The following is a 14,715-nucleotide window of genomic DNA, read 5'->3' on the forward strand; positions in this document are numbered from 1 at the left end:
GGAAAATCCCTGTCTGTCATAGGCATTAAATTTTTTACAACTAAGGTGGATACCATGTCACTGCAAGTAATAGGTTTGTCAAGGCATAGGCTACATGTGATACCCATTTATCTCTGGTGGTACATCTATCTGATACATCTGGATATCCTAAAACTAAGCTCATTCGGCGAATGGCCTCAGGGCCTTGCACTTTGACATATCGAATAAAGAAAGAGCAGATTTAGGTAGTTTGTGTTCAATTTATTCCTTTCTTGAAACCATGGATTTATTTTGAAAATATCTTCGACACATGCAATCTTTATCCAATAAATATAGGCTATACCATAAATATATACATCAAGCTCAAATTATAAAGACGGCAATTCAGCAAAGCCATACGAAGTTAAAACCTCTTAAGAAACCCAAGCTCATATAAAGAAATTCATATAGATAAGTGCTTTAAAAAAAAAGCACTTAAGAATAATACAAATAAGACCAAATAGATTCAGAAAAAATAAACAGGAGAATACAATTACAATACAGCTTAAGTAATGTGTTTACAAATTATGTATAATTTGATTTGATTTGATTTTTATTTTCTTCACCTTCGCCACATTTTATGCAGCCATAGTACAACAGAACAAAAACAACAACATCTGCTGCGTACTGAAACATAAAAGTATATGTGTAGTGTATAGTTTAAAACATCACACATTCATGTAGTTAAGTTTGGTCGATAGTATTTTGATCTTGTACCCATGGCCTCCACAGGTCACTTCTATGACAACGTGGTAATGAGTGTCAGGGTGGACACCATCCCAAAATGCCATTTTGTTTGCTTTTTATCATCACATTAATTACAAATTCATCATTCCCATTGTAATTTCCTAAATGAGCGACCTTTGACAATGTGGATACACAGATAAAAAAGTGTTTTATTTTTGTCTGACTCATGATATGACTTCTATGTTATCTGACTTTGAAAATGTCACTGGTCCTGTTGCAGTCCCTCTGGTTCACCTTTTGGCAAAGAACTAATAGAATAAGCAATTTTCAAGAGAAAAGAGAAATAATACAAACAGAAGTTATATGGGGTCATGTGTTGATTAAAAATTGCAAAGCAGATGTAAATAACTATGACATCAGTCAGCCTAAATCCCTGCAGTATGAGAGTGTTAAATCTTATTGTAATTAATGGAAATATAATGAGGTTTGAAAGGTTCATTATTCAGACAATACTTTTTACTTTTGAAAAAAAATTACATTACAATGCTTCTTTTTGGGCTCAATATATTGCTTTTCATTGGTGTCAGCTGCCGACATCCATTTTGCACTAATTAAATATTATCAGGTTTTTTTTTTTCGCAGTTTGATTTGTTTTATATTTTATTGAGAACGTAGTCCAGATGCACACCCTGCACTACGATGTATGGCATCTGTAAGGAACTAGAGACCATAATAATTTATAACATGAAATTTACATGTATGTTTGGATGTTAAATACATTAGATAGAGAGTGAATTGTAATTGGTTAATATACAAACCAAGTGTTCACATGATTATTGAATAATCAAATAGTGCCAAGTGGGATTTGATTAAATCATTACACTGAGGGACATTGAAGGTGACAAAAGTGCGTCACATTCTGAAACACAATTAGATCATCGAGGCCCCTAACATATTCGTTAATTATGCCACCTTTGGTCTGCCTTTTGTCTCCATAAAGGTCTCTCACTGTATCTGGCTTTCAAATCTGTTCATCTCTCGGAGAAGGCCTGCATGCGCAGTATGCATGTCTCTCTTTCAGTGCTCCAAACCCCTTTATAAACCACGCCTGGGTCACCTACAAAGTCATGGCTCATGCAAACAGGGAGAGTAAAATCTTAGAGCTGGTCAAAGCAAAATATCTCGCATTTTAAAACCTTTTTTCTTGCTCCGGGTACTATGTGGAAAGCTATGGTATTGGCTCTATGTCTGTTCGTGGCTGGGGTTCAGCCCTTGGAGGACCCAACATATGGGGTGAAGCTCTGTGGCCGCGAGTTCATCCGGGCAGTCATTTTCACTTGTGGAGGTTCGCGATGGAGAAGGTCGCTTAGGAGTGCAGGTAAGACTGAAGGTGCTATATCTTCACGATTACTGATTTTTGGATGTCTCCAATGTACAGCCAGTATTAGGATTTGATTTTTTTGACTGTGTATAGCCAATAATTTTATCAAATTCAGATTCATACAAGTTTATTGATTCCAAGAGGGGCAATTACATGAAAATAAATGTGAAACTAAGTGCGGAATGACAGACAGGACTGATTACTTATTTAAACGCTCGTTGTTTAAGTATAATATGCTGGAGTCAGAGAGTCATAATTCTCATTTACAATGTTGGAAGATATAATATTTTGAACTATAAAACTAATTAATTTTTATTTGAGCCTCTAACCCAGAACTACCTAAATATGGTGGTGATCCAGGGACTTCTAACAGTCACTCACTCCATCATGTCATGTGATGGACAAGCTAGTTTTCAATCTGTTTGTCAGAGAAAAACTTTAATGCTTCATTTGCTCGTTTAACTTTGGCAGATCTTTCAGAGGACCCATTCAGCTCCCGTCAGGAGGATTCCTCAGAGGGCTTGAATCACAACTTTGTGCCAGAGGATCTCCTCCAAAGAAACACAGATCTAAGTTTCACATCTAGAGACGACCAGGAGGGAGTGTTTACCAGGCCTGTCCGTTCTTTCATTACTGAAGACATCCTGGAGGCTCTTCGCAAAGCTGACCGCAAAGGCCGGGACGTAGTGGTGGGTCTGTCCAATGCCTGCTGCAAGTGGGGCTGCAGCAAGAGTGAGATCAGCTCTCTTTGCTGAGGATCGATATATGCAGTCTGAGTGCATACACTGTATACATTCATAAACAAACAGACACACAAATATGCACACACTTACACTTCTGTTTTTCCACTTCTCATGACGTACGTGTCATTTTATATCCAATGTGTTTCAGCTGAACAGTGTATGAGCTTTCTGAAGTGTATCAAGTGAATGTTTATGTGTGAATACACAAATGTGTACATGTTTCTGTTAACAAAATTCACATACGCTTTGTAAAGAACAGTCTTAAGTTGTTTTTTCTTTCATTACAAGCTGAATTGTTGATTCTGCAACTGATGAAAACTCAAGGGAATAAAATGCTTTGTTAAAATCACTTGACATAAACGGTCTATTAAGGTCTCATCTGATGTGATTGTAAGTCAATTTTTTAAAATTTTATATGATTTTCAGACCCATTACAACAACAAAACACTATTACAACAACCATAAACATGCCTTCCTTATGAACATGTTGACTTAACATGGTTCCTGAATTACTAAGGCTCAAAAAGTGTCTGCACATAAATATGCTGTTGTGGCATATTTTGCATTTCATGCATCGCCTACTTTCTTAACAACATACTTGTGAAGGTGGAAGAAGTGTTCAGAGCATGATGTGAAAATACCCCAGTCTTGCCTTCAAAATCTTTTCTGAGTGAAAATAAGTGTGAAAAATACACAAAGTATCAATGGTAAAAGTACTTTATCTGGAACTTAACTTTGGAGTAAGTAACATAACCCAATATTTTTTATCTACATAGTGTAAATTAATACTCAAGTGTTAGTGTGAAAGCAGCATTTTACTCTGCAGCAAGTAGTGGTTAATTTAATCATTTTGGGCGGTTAGGAGGGATCTGAGATGAAACTCTTTCTGAAGGAACTGCAGCCACCACAGTGACAGTCACAAGTAACTTTGCAGTTTTTGTAAGGGATCGCAAGAGAAAAAGGTTGGGGAGCACTGTTTGGTTTAATCTCAGGGAAAATGTTGATATTTTGTTGATTTTTGAAGTGCAAGAAAATAGGATACCTAAATAATGCAACCATTGATACTGAAATATAAAAGAGGAACCTTTCTTCATCAGGCAAAAAAAACAGTAATCATAGAATGTGCAAAGGTTTACGTTAGTCAGTATAGGCTACTTAGGAACACAAAATATGAATATACTTCTTACACAGTAACTTTTGCAAAGTAAAATTAGTTGATAGGGGCACAAAGATGTTCCTTTATTGAGCTAATAATTAAAAAAAAAAAAAATAGGCTACACTGTTATAGTGTTATAAAGTGCCTAAAAGTTCAGTATTTTTTAAAAATATTCTCAATTACTGTGTATCATACGGACAGACTGATTTCATCAGATGTTCGGTTAAGATTAAAAGTCGCCTGAGCTTTTTCTTTTGGAGATATTTGGGGTCTAAAAGCCACAAACACGTTTTTGAACCTAAAGCAGCCTGAGTCAATGAAATGTTGAATTGAGCATTGTGCATGCACGCGCATTGACGTCATTGGTATTTCCAGAAATGGGCGGAACTACGGGTTAACTGTAAAAACAACTTCAACTTCACAACAAACTTCCTATGTAAACCGAGTTTCACATCGCTTCAGGATGCGCGGCAGGCATCTCGGTGTGCCTGGTAACGAGGTAATTAATTTCTACAACAGCAATCGGTCGCCAACAAGAACAAGACAGCGTGCTACAATTTGAGACAAGAGCACTATTTAGATACTGTGGCTTACTTATTAGGATCGTTATCAAAGTGCTTTCATGTGCGGGTGAGCATACATCGTGATGATCTCACTTATATTTCAGTACTTGTGACACGAATGTGAGTTTGGCATATAGACTGTCGGCATGCAGGTTATTCATGGATAACGTGGTATCCTGTGCGGGTGCCGGGACTCCACGTGTTGGTGTTACGGCTTACCTTCAGTGTGACCAAAACACCGACCTTGTTTTTGGATTTGACCTGTCTAGCGGCTTCAGGCTGTAGCTTCTGATTAAAAAGGCGTTTTCTCCTTGAAAGTGAGTGTTTCTTCCATATTTTTTTTTTTTTTTTTTTTTTTGCAGGCTTTAAATGCGTGGTTCCAAATGTAATGGCCTCACCTAAGACAAAGTGGCTCCTGTCCATCTTGCTGGTCATCCTACCAGATTGTTGTGCTGTAGAAGGTAGGCTTGTTCAAAAGCTTGAGCACCAGCTACTCTAACAACACTGTGTTCAATTCTTGTTCTGTTGTTTCTTTACCCCGCTGTAAAGAGGCAAATGTTGTCATTGTTCATCCATTGAAGTTACATATAACCGGTGCTGGGAAGAACCTGAGAACATTTACTCAAGCACGTCAGTAAAGTTTGGTGGTACTTGTACTTACCCGAATATTTCCATTTGATGCTACAGTGACAGAGTAAATGTTCTCAGTTGCGCTCAAATCTTCAGATTGATGCCAGTTAGGACGTTTGACGTGAAAGCTGTCAAGTTTTAACTACATCACTTCCCTGAGACTTGTGCTTCAGTTTTTCCATTTGATGTTACTTTACACTTCCACTCCACTACATTTCAGAGGGAAATATTGCGTATTCTACTACACTACATTTGTTTTGACGGCTTTAATTACTTTGAAAATGACGATTTGACACAATGGATAATATAACAGGCTTTTAAAATAGACTACATCATTAAAGATGAACTCAGTGGTTTCCAAATCTGTTTGTCTTCTAACGTCTTACAAGCCTCTGTGTAGTTAGGGTCACATTTCAGATGTCTGAGTTGTTAACAGCTCCACAAAATAGGGATTTTTGCCTCTTCACTTCTTTCATAGTTTAATTTCAATGAATGTTCAAATTATCAATTAGCTCAACCAAAAACCAAAGATTTGAGAAAAAGTCCAAAAGCTGAAACAGATGTGTGGATCAGAACTTTGTTTTTTCTTCTTTTCTCTCCCAGTATTCATCTGACGGCCCCTCAGTTTTATTCTGACGTCCCTGGATATAAAACTGAAAATAAACTCAAAGTACCAAACTCGAATAAATGTTATAGCGCCATTGTCACATTTCTTACCACTTTTCTGTCAGCTGCATGCAATTGACTCTTATAAGTGAGCATGGTATTGGTATTGCTACTTATATAAAGTACCTGAAGTATTTTTTTTTTTTTACTGCTCCAAAACTTCTCTCCACACTGATAAAGAATGAGCTGCGTGTTTTATGTGAGTAACATGTTTGGCTTACATCAAGCTGAAAATATTTTTATAAATGGGGCTTTGTGTCAAAATGAGCAGGTCAATTGTTTCAAAGTTTTCTTATTCAAAAATAAACACGAGTTTGCATCATAGTCGGTTTTGAAGGGGAAGTGGTAACAAAGGAAGGGTACAGGCATTTGGACTCAAACTGCTCATTTCCTGCTAACGTTACTGTCATTCTGCTTCCTTGCAACGCCCCGTGTGCAAGTATTGAACTGGTTACTGCAGAAAATGTGGAGGTGTACGAGAAAGGGGTGAATGTGTAAAAAGTAAAAAAAGAAGAGGTTTATGTGTGATAGGCAAATGCACATATTTTTGCTTTTTCTTGTGGTTAAGAACAGTTCCATCAACTGCTTTCTAACCCTTTTTTCATGTTCTCTCGTACTGCCTCTCTTTTATGTCTTTTTTATTATTACCATTAAATTAATCTTCCAAAAACAAAGTACTGAGTAAGCAATAGAATTATTAGAATTGACAGTAAATCACATCTGGGTGCTTTTATTCGTGAGCTTTGACTGAATGTTAGAGATTTCTAGCATCAGAGTGTTTCGTTTGATTCCTTCAGGCCTTGCACTGTATACATTTCTGGTACTTTTTTGGTGACACGTCATATCCTGGCAGTTTCTTACAATGGCTCAGCTTGAAGCTTTTTGTGACTCATGGGGAAAGCATTTTGGATTGGACATTTTGTCACTGGCCAAAGCATCACTACTTTTTTCCCCATGACATTAGACAATAGGTCTGCAGAGACTTAGGCCTGTTTATTCAAGGTGTCTAACATTGTTGTTGTTTCTTTAATCTAAATCTGTGCTCTTCAGATGTTAAAGGGAAAGGTAGTGGGTTGCCAGTTTGTAAGATACACCTTGAAACCAGTGCAGTTCAATACAAAAGAACAGCTTTGTAATAAATCCTACCTTAACCAGGGTTATATTGTTTTTGTAAAAACTGTTTGTGAAGAGAAAATGGGCCCCACGCAAGATCTTTGAATTCTTATCAAAGATGGATTCACCAAACTCTCTATAGTGCACAAACTGGATGTAAATTGCTGCCCTGCTCTGTTTGTGGGGGAAAAACTGGGCACTGCACAGCTACAGTTTCTATTTAAGTCAGCAACTTGATGGGAAGAGGACGTCGTTGGTGTTTAGAATTAGGGCTGCAAATAACGAATATTACCATTATCAATTTATATGTAAATAATTTCCTTGATTAATCAATAAGCTGTTTGGTCATTAAAATGTTACTAAATGGTGAAAAATGGCGACCAGTTTTTCCCAAAGCCCCAGCAGCAGCCTTAAAATGTCTTTGTCCCAACCAACAGTCCACAACAAAAAGATATTCAATTTATCATCACAGAGGAACCAGAAAATATTCACATTTAAGAAGGTGGAATCAGAGGTTTTAGCATTTTTTTTCATTAAGATTATCAAAAAAGTTGGTCAATAATTTTCTGTCCATTAACAAAAATATAAATTATCCAGTAGACTAATTGTTGCAGCTCTACTTGGAATATTTTCAAAATATATAGAAATTGCTGCCAAGAACAAGAAAGGACAAATGTGGGAGTGGTTTACATGAGGATGTTAAACAGGATTTTAAGCAAAGTAGCCTATGAGAGGCAGTTAAATGGACATAATATTATAGCTTACAGCAGGTGATGCATTGAGACCCTGAGCCAGCTGGCGGGATGAGACAATGTTCCCATTCATGACTGAAATACAAACTATGCTGAGCCATGATATTGATGATAAGGTAAACAGAATATCAATTTATCATAAAGTTTATTTTAAAATGTTTATTTGATTTTGAACAATTATGGATTCATATATAAATTCAAATTGTATTCATATTAAGGCATACTGTTCTCAAGTCACATGAGAAGACTCCACAGAATTGGAGAATGCTACAAATTCTGTTAAATCATACAATCATATAATCACTTTTGTTTTCATCTCTTACTCTTTGTTTCTCCAGGTGCTCCTGCTCCTCCGTCTCCTCCGTCTCCTCCCTCTCCTCCCGAGTGCTCCCGACAGTGTGAGAACGACTGTTCAGTAGAGATACATTGTATTTGGGATAAGAGGCTGGATCCTCAGAACCCCGTTAATTACAGCCTGCACTGGAAGCCAGCACATCACGAGTAAACACAAACAAAAATATTCTTCGTCTTAGTCATTTGACAGCTTTCAACTTTAGGAGATGCCCTCTGAATTTGGTTCACTCTGCTCCTTTTGTCTTTTCTTGTCCATTCTTCTCTTCTCTGTCAGGGACGGGCCGTCCACCAGTGGGACCAGTTTAGGTGAGTATATCCATCGGGAACATCGATCCAATGGCGAGCTTCGTGTTTGGGTCCAGGCTAGGAACCAGCATGGCTCTGCCAAATCTGAGGACGTTGTCTTCAACACGGAAGATATCAGTGAGTCAGTCCTGCTCATCCGCTCATGAATACAGACCAAATCACCAACAACAGCAATAATACTAGAAGTTCTTGATGCCTTTTGAACATTCAGAATCAAAATGATTTAAATGGAAAAATGTGGGCTTGACTTACTTTATCTTCAAATTATGGAATATCTTTCTCTCTCTAGTCAAGCCACCCCCTCCAAAGTGCTCATCAAGCCATGAGGACCCATTTGAGATTTACTGGAGTAATCCATGTCATGAGCTGCAGAAGTTGATTGGAGTCTGTGACATCCGACATCGGACTGCAGAAGACCGAGTCTGGCCTGAGGTGTATTTCATTTGGATTATGGCTTCCCTTTTTTTTTTCTTTCTCAAAAATCCCCATACTGTTAGTTGAAGTACATTGACAATGCTGATGAATTAATAGATGAAGGCATGAATATCCTGAGAAAATTCAAAAGAGAATCTAGCATGAAAAACTGTATATTGTTGATTGATAAAGCGTTGGTCACTGAGCTCATGCCCACGCTTGTTGTTCCCCCCTATACAGTTCGAGAGTGGACTGCATGGCAGCTATACATTCATGGACCCCCGGCCCTGCACGGTCTATGAATTTCAAGTTCGTTGTTCCTGTGACAGAGGCCGGATGAGTGACTGGAGTGCAATCCATAGAATGGCAAGTGAAAAGCTGGGTGAGTCCCCGTTTGTCATGAAGTCTCCAAGATCAGACAAATATTGATATGTTTTCTTCTCCACGTTGTAAAATGTCTTTAAACATTGAATCGTTTGACACTTTGAGGAATATGATTTTTTGTTTTCTTGCCAAGAGGTCAGAAGATTGATGCCACCGTAATAACTGTACAATATAAATGTGACGTGACTATAGCATTTGGTTATCTTTCGTGAGGAACTTGTCTGTTTGACAGACAAGATGTAACATTTACAGATGCTGGTAGGTGGATTATGTTATTGGACCGAGCAAGGCGAGGTGTGTCCCTGCTGTTGCCAGCCTTTGTGCTAAGCTTGCAAATGTCCAATTATTCCGTTAAATTGGCACATGATCACAGGAACAATCTTCACCTTGTAATCTTAGTTTCAATACAGTATGATGACAGTAATTATGAGCTCTAATGTTGCATTCATCTTTCTGGATTTCTCTTCCTCTTCTTGTCTCTTCTACCTCGGTTGTTCAGCCCCAGTTGGGGAGGTGGATGTATGGGTGGACTGTGGGATGTCCCCCACAAACTTTGACTGTTTCCTGGCCTGGAAGGTAAATTAAGGATGAATGTAAATAATTGACTTTCCTAACTATGTGCAGACTCACCCCTCTCTGTCCTCTCTACATCCCCTCTAGAATCTCTCTTTTTCTCAGGCATGTGGACTCATTCTGGCATATGAAGTCAGAATTTCTTACAATAATGGCACTGAGGAGCTGATGAATGTGCCCATAGCCAAGCAAAGCAGCCACTTTGTGTATGATGGGATAAAATGGCACCTCAGCTCCTCTCTAAAGGACGTATCATCAGTCGGTGTATTGGCCTACAATGCTGTGGGTCCCACAGCGTCTTCCTGTCTTGTTATGCCAATAAAAGGTATCAGTTGCGCAGACTGTCATAAAAGAATGGAAGGTTTTGTGACAGGGGCCTTATTCACCAAACATCATCATAATCATTTTTGTCTTAGAGTAATTTACAAAGCATTTTAGAGATAAACATAGCTTCAAAGTCTGAGAGAGGTTTGTCAGTCAGTAGAATTACATCAAGGATTAGAGATTTGTGGAGTCAAATCTTCTAAAACATTTGTTGATGAAACCTGTATTTCTAACGTACCTTTATTTCAATTTAATGTACTTTTAGCATTTTAATTTATTCAGAAAAATATTTTCAATATAATCTACTCTAGCTCCTTTTCAGCAGCTGCTGCTCGTAGCTTTTATTTGTAAGGAGGATAAGACGGTTGATGAATATGGCCCCGTGACCTTGTGCTGTGATGCAATTAATGCAATTTATTACATTTCTTATAGGTTTGTTGAAACTGAATTAAGTTAAAGTTATAGTTAAGATAACACTTATTGTTTTAAAATTCTGATTTTATTTGGAAAATACTCACACGGTACCCATTTGTATGATCTAATTCTCAATCCTCCAATTTATATTTCTCCTTTTTCTGTGGCTCAGCAGGGCTAACTAAGTGTTTGTCTCTTGCTCAGGTAAAGCAGAACATGATCAAGCTATTCAGCTCAAGATGAATGAGGAGAACCTGACTGTGTTCTGGGATCTGCCTTCTCAGTTCTCTGACAGCCTGAGAGAATATGTGGTGCAATACAAAGACGCACTTGGCCTAGAGTTTGACTGGATCAAAGTGAACAGAACACAGACAACAGGATTTTTTGAAGGTCGGTTTGATTTGGATACTCAATTAGAAAAGATCACTACAGTATACAACAGTGCTGCCAAAATATTTTAAGCATACACAGTCTTCCTAGGAAGTGTCAAAAGTATATTATATTAAATTAATTATTATTATTATTTTGAATTGAAAATCCTCCCTGGAAATGTGTTTCATAAACAGGTTGGACTTCGGCTGCCTCTTTTTCTTTGGTATGTGTCTCCACCTACAGGTCACTTTAAACGTTACACACCGTACATAGTGTCTCTGTTCTCAGTGTCTCCTAGCGGAGAAATCCGTGAACTCTCATCACTGATTGGATATTCTCTTCAAAAAGGTCAGAATGTCTGCATTCTTCTTGTGTCATCCTTTCAAAAGATTTTTTTGTTAGTGATTTGAGCTAATTTTGACCTCCTCATATTAAATGGAAGACAAACTTGTAATCCTCATTCTTTTTCCTCAATCAGCTCCGTCCACAGTGCCATCATTTAAGGTGATTTCTATTGCTGCCACTGATGTTACCCTGTTTTGGGAGCCTGTTCCCCTCCCCACGCAGAATGGACATATCTTGTACTACCAAATAGGAGTAGACACCCAAAAAGGTACATAGCAACAATATATATTACAGTGTAGCATAATCATTTCTAGGGAGCACAGATAGCCAAATGATTTTTGCAAAGATAATGTTTTACGGTGAGTAAAGAAATCAATATGCAAGTGTAGAATAATAAAGTATTAAATACAGTAAAAGAATAAAAAGGGAGGAAACAACAAAAACATTTCTTTGGCTGTATTTGTCAAGAATTACAGAATTCCTCCTATGAATCTGAAACATAATGTCTGAGCAAAACCACTCATATCTTAGAGTAGGACTTTTAGCAAGAAGAACTATTCCTAGGAGAGAAAGGGACTGTTTTACAAAACTTCCAGCTGCGAAGTAGAAACGATGCAAAATGTTTTAGGAGTGGTCAAATCTGTCTGTGCATGATCTATGTATGGGCTTTATGTTACATTTCCTAAATGCACTATAACGAATATCTATATACGGTATATCAGTCTGTTTATATATTTGAATAATTAGCTTAATGAGGAATTTCCTGCGCTGAGATGCTTCATAAATATGAGCCTTGCTTTTTTTTTTAACACAGTAGTTATTTACATGTGTCGTTACCAGTCTTTTCCACTTGGGTTCCATAAATTCACTGCAAACAATATGTCTCTCATAGTGTACAATGTGAGTGCATCCCCACAACATAAAAAGCACACTTTTGAGCTGCTGCATCTCAGCCCAGGCCAGGAGTACCAGGTGTGGATAAGAGCTGTGACTGTGGCCGGGCCCGGAGAAAATGTCACCACTAGGTTTGAAACAAAGCACCACGAGGATATTGGTATGACATCACATCTCAACTTTTTCTTGTCTTTGTTGGAGAATGTGACATAAAGTTATACGAGTTTATAAGTGGTGGATGAATCGTATTTATCACACTGACACGTTGATAATTTACGCTTTGTCTTTTCTCAGCATTCTATGTACCAGTCCTGATAGTAATTTTTTTGCTGGGTGTCATTGTCATTTCTTTACTCAGGTGAGGTGCTTTTTTTAAACATCTTTCTGACTTCTGCTATAGTTTCTAAAGCTCTTTTGTCCTATCTCTCCCTGCCACGGTACATCACATTTGTTTTAATTTTTGCTGGTAAATACTTTGACCATGACACAAGAATTTGCGTCATCTGTTCTCAAAGAATCTTTAATAAGACCAGAAATTATATGTATATATAATGTTGATGTGAACATTAAACCTAAGAATGCATTCATGTACATGTTTTTTTAAATGACCTCCAAGATTGTAGACAATCTATTAGAATATGAAGAGTGTCTGTCTTATGTCTTTGTTGCTGTTATGTCTCATCCAGTGCTTATCGAAGAGAAAACAAAGTGTGTCCACTGATGCCTCAGTGTCTTTATGTGAAGGTGCCAGATCCAAGCAACAGCCACATCTTCAGGCAGATGGAGTACCAGGTGAGACTGACCTAAAACATATCTGTTCTCTGTGAACCTTGGTGTATTTCAGGAGCAGGGTATAAACAGATTTTTGATTCCAGACAGACAGACAGACCTACCTACCTGCCTGTAAAGGGGGATTTTTTTTTTTGTTGCTACAACAGCATGGAAACAAACATGGGTAAAAGCAATAAAAATGACGATAAAAAGAGAGGTAGTAAAAATATACAATGTAAAAATGTACAGTATATCAAAATAAAATAGTTTTTTTTTTTTAAGCAACAGTGTTAATGATGTAGGGCAGATTTGGCCAGAGGTGAGTTATTGTACAATCTGATTGCAGTGGGCAGGAATGATCTCCTGTATCCGTTCTTGTGACAGCGTAGCTGGATGAGTCTGGTGGAGAAAGTGCTCCGCTGTCCCTACAGTAGGTGGTGGAGAGGGTGGTCCGGATTATCCAATATGGATAATAGTTTCCTCAGCGTCCTCCTCTCCACCACCATTTCCAGACTGTCCAGTTTGCAGCCAATAATGGAGCCGGCCTTCTTAACCAGTTTGTTAAGTCTGTTGGTGTCGCTGGCTCCAATGCTGCTCCCCCAGCAGACTACTGAGTGATTCTGAAGGATGTCATGATTTTGCTAGTTCATTGGTAGCTGCTTATTCCACTAACAACTACATGCTTGCTAATATAGTCAAGTCCTAGCTCCTGTGTTGTCACTGTGTATTGTCAAAATGCAAAAATAATTCTCTAAGTTCTGTGTGTGATCTCCTTTTAGATCAATGAACTCTTGACTTTGAATAGCTTTCCAGTCTATGAGTCACATACCATGATCTCTGTATTGGAAGTTGTGGAAAGGAAGCCCAAGGCTTTTTATTCCGATGGATCATCGCCAGTGGGGGGAGATTGGTGCTCTCAGACGGACTGCCAAAATGATCAGAAGGACGATGCTGTCTCCGAGGAGTGTGACAGGACGGACCACAGATGCAGAACAGAGGATTATAGCAAAATGGTTGACTCTGATGACAGGGAAGATTTGTTGAGCTCGTCAGAGGAAGAACAGCTCACATTAGGTTACGAAAAACACTTCATGCCAACTAGTTTTGAAATACGGGAAGTTTGAGGATGTCTCCACATCAGATCATTGACATTCATCTCAAGGTTTTGTTTTTTTTTTAACACGTGGAAAAATGTCAATGGGGAAATGGGAATTTTAGGCAATGACTGTAACAAACAGGCTTCTGTAGCCTCTCTCTGCTGGACCCTGCAGGGCACACTCAGGTCATAGAAAAGATTTTGTCTGCTCAGCCAGTCTCTCTTGCTCTCTTTCTGTATGTCGGCTTCCAACTTTTGTATTTGTTTGTTTTGGTTTTTGTTCTGACCACGTTAGTTTGTTTCATTAAACACTGCTCACTTTGGGTTTTTGTGACTTTTCTTTTTTCAGGTAAAGTCACATGCAGTCACCCATTTTTGTCCTTTGTTCAGCTGTATTGTGAGAATATAAACCAAAAGTGGTATTTTTGGAGGCAAAACATTTCCTGCATGTGCAGTAATTTGTAATTTCTTTGTAATCCACAACTTAATCAAGACTGTAGCCCCAAGATAAGTGACATTGATAGCACCTGCTCATATACATGATCATATGTATTGGACCTTAAATTTTGTGTAGAATGTTAATATTTAAAAGGAAAAATCCACCCTTAAACACATTTTTATTCCACTGCGGTGTCCTTAGGTACCACTGAATGAATACCCAAGTTTTGGCTATTGCCTAATTTCATCAGGGTGTCACCTGAATTAAATCTCTGAAAATTCATTACAAATTTTATTTATGACTTCCTAGATAAGATCTAT

General features: G+C 38.0%; 2 protein-coding genes across 3 annotated transcripts; both read left to right on the forward strand.

Moving 5' to 3' along the window:
• The first annotated feature begins 1,848 nt into the window (after positions 1-1,848).
• rln3a (relaxin 3a) lies at positions 1,849-3,174 on the forward strand. Its single transcript, XM_069148526.1, has 2 exons — positions 1,849-2,083; positions 2,558-3,174. The coding sequence occupies exons 1-2, from the start codon at positions 1,924-1,926 to the stop codon at positions 2,839-2,841; spliced, it is 444 nt and encodes a 147-aa protein (XP_069004627.1). The 5' UTR covers positions 1,849-1,923; the 3' UTR covers positions 2,842-3,174.
• A 1,246-nt stretch (positions 3,175-4,420) lies between these two features.
• Positions 4,421-14,280, forward strand: il12rb2l (interleukin 12 receptor, beta 2a, like). Of its 2 annotated transcripts, none has more exons than XM_069149259.1 (15): positions 4,421-4,484; positions 4,911-5,009; positions 8,048-8,210; positions 8,338-8,486; positions 8,659-8,801; positions 9,024-9,165; positions 9,667-9,743; positions 9,828-10,065; positions 10,683-10,868; positions 11,094-11,198; positions 11,329-11,463; positions 12,088-12,249; positions 12,384-12,447; positions 12,776-12,881; positions 13,640-14,280. In XM_069149259.1, exons 2-15 carry the CDS (start codon positions 4,937-4,939, stop codon positions 13,982-13,984), a joined length of 2,088 nt encoding a protein of 695 aa, XP_069005360.1. In that variant the 5' UTR covers positions 4,421-4,484; positions 4,911-4,936; the 3' UTR covers positions 13,985-14,280. The 2 variants fall into 2 exon arrangements, with proteins under 2 accessions (XP_069005360.1, XP_069005361.1); XM_069149260.1 differs by lacking the exon at positions 4,421-4,484 and adding an exon at positions 4,509-4,615.
• The last annotated feature ends 435 nt before the right edge of the window (positions 14,281-14,715 follow it).

The sequence above is a fragment of the Embiotoca jacksoni genome, unplaced genomic scaffold (assembly GCF_022577435.1).
Source record: "Embiotoca jacksoni isolate LCO1_2020_lvr unplaced genomic scaffold, fEmbJac1.0.p SCAF_15, whole genome shotgun sequence".
In the NCBI taxonomy this organism is placed as follows: Eukaryota; Metazoa; Chordata; class Actinopteri; family Embiotocidae; genus Embiotoca; species Embiotoca jacksoni.